The sequence below is a fragment of the Lipotes vexillifer genome, unplaced genomic scaffold, assembly GCF_000442215.2.
Source record: "Lipotes vexillifer unplaced genomic scaffold, Lipotes_vexillifer_v1.1 scaffold278, whole genome shotgun sequence".
In the NCBI taxonomy this organism is placed as follows: domain Eukaryota; kingdom Metazoa; phylum Chordata; class Mammalia; order Artiodactyla; family Lipotidae; genus Lipotes; species Lipotes vexillifer.
Genome location: NW_006769677.1, coordinates 2,958,312 through 2,966,157, shown reverse-complemented (window position 1 = coordinate 2,966,157; position 7,846 = coordinate 2,958,312). Strand labels below are relative to the sequence as shown.

Genomic DNA, 7,846 nt, shown 5'->3' with positions numbered 1-7,846 from the left:
AAAAAAAAAAAAAAAAAAAAAAAAAAAAAGCACCTGATGGTACTAGACTTGCCTTGTAAATTTCTGACAGGCATTTCACTGCTGCAGACTACCGTTCCTGGTATTCTACCCAGGGAGAGACAGAAGGAGAACTGCCAGGACATGACTGTATAATCCCTTCCTAATCCCTTGAGTCTCATAAGTCCTTTAACTCTTCAAATATTGAACTATAAGAACTTGGTTTACAGAAACATTATGGTCATAGGAGGCCCAGGGACTGAGCTATGAAATTCAGAGAAGACAAGAGGACCAAAAGACAGCCAGGGGGTTACCTTGAAATTAGCTTAAATATAATCAGTGGGAAACAGAAGCAAAATCCTATTTATAAAATTATTACTTTTGTTTAGCAAGACAGATCGTCTCAATTTTGCACAGAAAATTGCACAGGAAAAAGCCTCCCAGTAGAGACATTTAAAAGCAATTTAACATTTTTAATAAGGCAACTCTTTCTGATTCTCAACTATTTAGCCATGAAATCTTAAAATCCAATGAAAGTCTGTTTTCAAGAAATACTGCTTTACAAATTGTATTGTCTACCTAACAACCCAAGAAGAGTAACATTCTTTAGAGACTTAAATTTAATCATAATGACAACAACTAAGCTTTCTAACTGCCCTTCATGTAATTTAATGGCTATAAGCTATGGGTTTGCTTTTCTGATATTTTGTCTCAAAATTGTAAAGAAGGTCAATTTTACCCAGCAGCCTGCAAATTTCTGAGCCATTTTGTCTTGTTCCCAAGCAGTCACTTAGAACCATAAAACAGAATATATTGCATGATCAATAAGAACCTTTGAGAGGTTTGGCATTTCGTTCATGAACCATTCTTCAAAGGATCCGAGTGGAAGTTATTCCCCTCATGTAAGTGCTGAAACCATGGCACCAGGAGAGGTGACAAGGCCAGTGTCACTCCATGAGCCAGATGGGAGGAGGAATTTTCCTCACTTGGAAATGTCTCGCTCTTAAGGGCAGTGGACAGCACGCTGGACCAGTATTTGGTAGATCAGGGCTCTGGGCTATACCTTCCAAAGGCAAGTTGCCTTGCTGAGGCTCAGATTCTTCCTCCAGAAGGTCAGGATGATCATAATACTGACCTCATGAGATTTCGAGAGGATTTGATTCAACATAAGAAAGTGCTGGCCAACCAAAATCTTCCCCTTTAAAGTAAGAATGTCTTAGCATCTTTAGAGTTGTTTCTCTGTATACCTATTCTGACCAGGAGCAAATACACAACTTTGTTTGCAGCATAATCACTCTTGCTGTTTAAAACCACCCTTTTCCACTGCCATAGACTGGCCATAAAATGTTTACCTTGGTCCCTGAAAGTTACAAAAATGTGTGAATGAACCAGCACAAACCACTCCATGGCTAGAAAAGCAAATTCAGCATCGATGTGTCTATGGATGGCATCTTTTTGGCTACCATCCAATGCGGCCTCTATGCACACTTCCTGTCTCCCTCCATGGCTTTGTTGTTCTCCATGACTAGCTCACCATCTTACAGACACCTTATTTGACTTCTTGCTTATTTTACTTATTTGCTGTCTCCTGCAATTAGATGGTAAGCTTCATGCAGGCTTATTTGTCTTTTTCATTCTCTGTCATATCCTTCTCAGCAAGAAAAATGAATGACTGACATACAGAAAAATGAATGAATGAGGTCCAGCTCATGACCATCATACAAATACTCATATATCTGCAGTCAAAGGAAACCTGGAAACTATTAGAAATGGTCTGTTAAGGCTTATGCTGCTTTTAGTGTTTCAATTCCAGTATGTCAAGGCCCATAAAATAATTTTTTTGTTTTTTTTTGCAGTACGCGGGCCTCTCACTGTCATGGTTTCTCCCGTTGCGGAGCACAGGCTCCAGACACGCAGGCTCAGTGGCCAGGGCTCACGGGCCCAGCTGCTCCGCGGCATGTGGGATCTTCCCAGACCGGGGCCCGAACCCGTGTCCCCTGCATCGGCAGGCGGACTCCCAACCACCGCGCCACCAGGGAAGCCCTGGTTATTTTTTAATATTTTCTACCACTGGCCTTGTCAACAGTTTCTTATTCAAGTTATCTTTGTCCCTTTAGTTTTTATTCTCTCTACGAAGAAGGAATATAGCTCACACCTCAGGTATTAATCTTAGATTTATAGAAAAAATACAAGCCATAATGAGGGAGTACTATAGACTGAATATTTGTGTCCCTCCCAAATTCATCTGTTGAAACCTAATTCTCAATATGATGGTTATATAGAGGTGGGGCCTTTGGAAGATGATTAGATCATGAGGGCAAAGTCCTCATCAATGGGATTAATGCCCTTATAAAAGAGACCCTGGAGAGCTCCCTCATCTCTTCCCCTATGTGGAGACAGAGAGAGAAGATTATGAACCAGGAAGCAGGCTCTCACCAGGCGCCAAATCGACCAGGGCCTTCATCTTGGACTTCCAGCCTCTAGAACTGCCAGAAATAAGTTTCTGTAGTTTACAAGTCACCCAGTCTATGGTATTTTGTCATAGCAGTCCAAAAGGACTAAGACAGGGAGTCCCCACTTCCATTAGAACTTATGTGTACATTTCAAATCTACTCCCTTAAGGAATTACTCATCATTTACTGTTCATAAAGTTCCACTGTATACTCTACTGCAAGAAACCAAAGTGCGATTATTAACAGCACTAATAATAAACAGGCACAAACCTTTTTTTATCACCCTCTGTTCCCACAGTACTTGGGAGATCTGGCAAATTATTCTGTGGCAGATTGGAAAGAGGGAGTTGTGTTAGAAGTCATGACCCAACCTCTAGTGACGCTGTTTCCATATTTTCCAGCCTGGGAATCACTAGTTAGAAAATTCTAGTTTTATTCATTAGCTGCAAGAGTAGAAAATGAGCCTGTGGGGATCTTTAAAGAGAAAGAACCAGTGGAAATGAAACAGAAGAACTGAAAACCAGAAAATCCCATGAGAGTGTTGCTTTCCTGAATCGTTGAAAGGGGCTTTCCTCCGCCTTTTTACAATCACACAGAGAGTGGACAAGGTTTGGTGACACAGAAAAGGGATATACTTCTTTCTGAATTGAATTTCCTCAGGTGTCTGGCTCCTTGAGTTTGCAACACTCTTCATTTTATAGGATCTTCCTAAATAAAACTCCGCACTTTGCTTGTATAGGAAGAAACAGAATGTGTTTCTATTTTCACTTCCAGAGCCAGTGCAAACACTTATTTGTTAGATGTTGTTGAAGAGAGTGAAAAATGATGCAGATGATGGTGGTGGAGTGTCTTAACGTCACCCTGTCCCACCTATGATTTTGATGGTTCCTTTCTGACCTGCACTTGGTCACTTCTCCTGCTCTCAGGGAATTTTCCAGATAAAACCCTGTGATTGGCTATCCATGAGTAAGAGACATAGTAGGCTTTAAATTTATCTTGTCTATTTCCAGAGAGAAAGACGCAATGTAGACAGAGAAGGATGTCCTGTTTGAAGACATTTGCTTCATCTTAGAAAGTCTAAATTCATCCCCAAAATGTGCATATACATTACAAATACACTTATTTCTCTTTTAATTTTATCACGGAGCGTCTTTGGTGCTTTGACCTAGACCAAGTGGTGACGGCAGGAAAAGTAAGCTTGGGACATTATCATTTATAATATGCAGAGAAAAGCACTCACCAGCACTGACAGTGATCGCTTCAATAAACTGCTCTCTCCAGCTGTTTGTCCCAACCACGAGGGCTAGGTTTGTCTTCTTAATAAGTTTGTCCACGGTACTCTAGAGAGGTTGAAAAGAATCAGAAAATAATTGCCGGGTTGGTTAAGGCCTCGGGAAATCTCAGACCTTGATGATTTTAAAACCCCAGAGTTATCTAAAGGGTAGTAGATGTTAGGCTCAGAGCAACAGTATTGACATCAAACACTGTTACGATTATGCAAACAAGCAGAGTCCTTTCTTGGAAACATCCTGAAATGGAAACTTTTTCATAGCAAATACAAGCCTCCTTCCCTGCCTAAAAGCCAAGGAAGAACAGCCTCACCGGTTACAACTGAGGATGTTGCAAAAGCCCATCCCTTCCTCTCGTATACTTCGTGAACTTGCTTCTCTCCTGGCTTCATCTAGAGTATGTGTCTGCAACTGCATTAACCTATGCCCTGCTCAGCACTACCTATCGGTGGATAACTGTAAGTGGCAGAGAGATTACGAAACTAAAACCTGTTCTTACTATACTTTTGTTGATCAATGAAATGCAGCCAGACAGCAAAGCCTCGAGGCTGCTGCTGTATGATCATTAATAAATGGATTTTTCTTTGGCTACTGGTTTTGTCAGCCTGGTGGCTGGTAGAGAATTCATCTCACCTGACTCCTGCTGCAAACAAGAAAAGACAAAAATGGTCAATTTGTATGGTTCAGGGCAAACTGCAATGACCTTGCACTGAATTTCCCCCTGCTTTACTAGCTCTGAGCCTCTTATTTTTCTCTTTCTTTAAGACCTTGTTTAGGCACTTGCTCCTGTACAATTAGCACTCTTAGCTTTCTAAATGAATGTCCGTTCATGGAACGGCAGGAGCAGTCAAGCGTTCACAAGAAAACTAAGTAAGCAGATGCACCCAAAGCGCTACCACAAATCACAGCAATTGCAGGGAGAAGGGTCACTTCTGGGACGTGAAGCTGTTCTGCCCAGAGAGACGACCACACCGACTCGTCCACGACACGCCCCACCCTTACTGTCAGAGCATCCTCGAATTCCCACTTACTGCAAAGAGTCAGAAAACACGTATTGTTTGTCTTAGGTCAAAATCTGTACATGTTTAGTGCAGTGTCCCTGAATTGACTAAGGCTTGAGAGAGAGAGAGCGTGTTATTAGCTAACCGGGAGGAAGGAAAATGTGATCCCAGGGGCCCGTGCAGAAGGCCAAAGCTACATCAGAATGTCAACTGTGTTAGTTCAACCGTCATTGAAACTGACTTGAAACATTGAGATGATAATAAACATGAAAGGGCCCATCTCCAACTGGCCCACTCTGTCTTTTCAACATCATCCTTTGCTAGATTATTTGTCCTTATGGTGGTGACCTTTCGGCCTCTAGCTTTGTGTCTAGAACGGCTAGTGCCACTGATAATAGCTGTAACCATCAGGGCTCTTGGCCACCATAGCCAGAGGCACATGACAAGCATCTGACTTTTCTCTGGACTTGGCCAATCTCATCAAGCACTCTGAGTGTCTTGGTTGATGCCAATTCAAAGTTCTTGTTTTGGTTTTTTTTTTGCGGTATGCGGGCCTCTCACTGTTGAGGCCTCTCCCGTTGTGAAGCACAGGCTCCGGACGCGCAGGCTCGGCGGCCATGGCTCACGGGCCCAGCCGCTCCGCGGCATGTGGGATCTTCCCGGACCGGGGCACGAACCCGTGTCCCCTGCGTCGGCAGGCGGACTCTCAACCACTGCGCCACCAGGGAAGGGAAGCCCCTGTGTAGAATGTAACAAGAAATAACCTTGACTTTTCCTAAATGTGATGGAAACTTGGGGCAGGTCTCTCCGAGGAAGCCCTCTTTACCCTAAAGTCAAGGCAGGGAATCCCACTTCCTGGGGGATAAATAATTGAAGAGTGAAACTGCTCTAACAGTTAAACACAGACTCGCCTCAGAAAATCTCTCTGAAGAACAAAGTTTTAAGATAAACTAAACTTAAAATGTATATTATAAAATGTATATATGTATATATATGTATATGTAATGTATATATATAAAACCTCGGGTAGATTGTAAACTTTAGTTCATGTTAACCCTGGCAGACTACGAGACAGCCTGGGCTCTTCCCTGGACTTAATTTACATATGTGTCCTCTCTTGACCTATAGGAGGAGAGGAGAAATTTGAAATTTGATCCTTGAACTTTGCCACGGACACTGACCTGGAGGTTTCCTGTATGTCGGTCATTAGCTCTTCATGGTGCTAGTCTGTAGCAATAGTTTTAACCTCACTCTCAGCCATGGGTGTTAGAAAAGTCCAGCCCTTGGTCACAACATAGTAAACAAGAACCCAGTGGGCAAAGCAGACTCGGACATTGTGAGGTATCAGCCAGATTTGGGTCTTTAATGCAGTTCTGAGGGCTTTGAACAATTTCTTTAAAACGGCTATGGTCTAGAAAAAATTTCCTAAACAAATAATATGATATCAACATTGATGCTTGAGGGCACTTCAGAAACATGCCCCAAGGTACCCTTCAGTGTTACCAGTAACTGTCCTGATGAACTTTGAGCAGATGGGAGGAAACAGTCTATGGAAGATATTCTAGGAAGATAAGTACCCCAAACAACTGGACTTATGAAGAGAGACTTGGTTGACTTTCAAATGCTCGGATCACTGGAGTGGTTACCAGAGAGAGCTTTGGACACAAGAAAACTTTTATGCCTAGAAGGCTGTGCCCTGCCATACCCTTCCTACAGGAAGTGACCGTGACTTCTCTTCCTGGTCATGGGTGCATGGAAGGGGAGTGCCCAGGGTGGTCCCTTAAGGAAGAGGGCATACAATCATTCCCAATGAGAGTCCTGGGAGGGGTGGGGGACAAGCGTTTATAGAAAATGCCAAGCTGTAGAATCTCTGTTGTCGCAAGTGGCACCACGCCCTCTGGTTCCAGGTGAAAAGAGGGTGCGTGATAAAGAGTGAAGATGGAGACGGGAACAGATTGGTCCACAGAAATGGACAGTCTCAGATATCCGTGCCTCAGGAATCTCAGGGAACTTGTGCATATACCAGTCAAGCGTGTGCAGCGAGCCAGGGTCTGGATGAAACGCCAGGTGGGCTCTGATGGTGGGGGTCTGCCTAGAAAGCACTAGTCCCAGGGTCTGCCCTGCTCTTTCTTTCTGTGGGAATGAATGAGAGGAGTTAACACATACATCCACAGTGGCCTGAAGGGGAAAGTTTAATTGCGTTGTCTATCTTTTAAATGCCACTTTAATTTGCAAAGACATTTTTCTTTCCACCTGTCGCCTCTCAGGCACCTCCATTTGTGAACTAAATTAGAAAAATACTGAACGGGCCCAGCAAAAGGCAAAGAAGCCACTACTGTGAAAACTCCAGATATGATCCTGAGGCTTTTAGGTTGGTGACCTGATTCTCCCTTTGGGAATTTTCATTCTGGTTTTCCAAACAGGAGCAGAATCTGCTTTAAAAAAAAAATAAGTGGGGAAAATGCTGCTGTGCTCTGGCTTGTAGTTCTGGAAAACCAGAGAGAGGCTGCTCCTTTTCATGTCCCACTACAGAACGCTGGTGCGGCTCTCCCGGGGGCTTCTAGGTGTGAGGACCACGTGAGTGAAAAGGGATGGGAGCTGGGGCAGGGGCCGAGGGAGCAGCTAAGAGTGGTCGAAAAGGTTCATTTCAAAGTCCTAAGCTCACCCTAAGGCCCATCTGCTTACCTTCTGAAAAATGACTTTCCTCATCTAGAGAACTGGAAATCCAGTTTTATCAGCCCAGTTATAAACTCTCCAGTTACAGACACTCTGCCTTCAGTTTGTTGATTGTGCTCAAGTGTCCTAGGATCTTAAGAACGTGACTACGTAATATACGAGAGCTTGTCAATGGCATGTTCCACAGGGAAAGCTTACCATCCTTCCTCCAAAACAAAAGCCTCGTTTTCAGCAGTGTCAAGGCTTTGCTTCTACTAGATTGATTAGCTTTTTCAAACAAAGCACCGTTTCTTCCACACATAACAGTCTCTTGGAACCCATCTTTGCCTCTTCCTTGCTATCCAAAGCCCTCCCTTTAGGGCACCTCTGACCTTGCACAGTGATGTGTGCCACCCACCAGACCCTGATTCTGACACTGTTTAGCCTACAG

At 43.5% G+C, this 7,846-nt stretch overlaps 1 protein-coding gene across 14 annotated transcripts in view; it reads right to left on the bottom strand.

Moving 5' to 3' along the window:
* The window catches only part of SLC8A1 (solute carrier family 8 member A1), a 426,549-nt gene that overhangs the window by 68,228 nt on the left and 350,475 nt on the right, over positions 1 to 7,846 (bottom strand). For 13 of the 14 annotated variants that reach the window (XM_007445748.1, XM_007445756.1, XM_007445749.1 and 10 more), the window contains one exon: positions 3,691 to 3,790. In XM_007445748.1, the coding sequence (XP_007445810.1) occupies positions 3,691 to 3,790 (100 nt within the window). Of the gene's footprint in view, positions 1 to 3,686; positions 3,791 to 7,846 lie in introns of all 14 variants that reach the window. The other variant, XM_007445761.1, reaches the window with a different exon arrangement.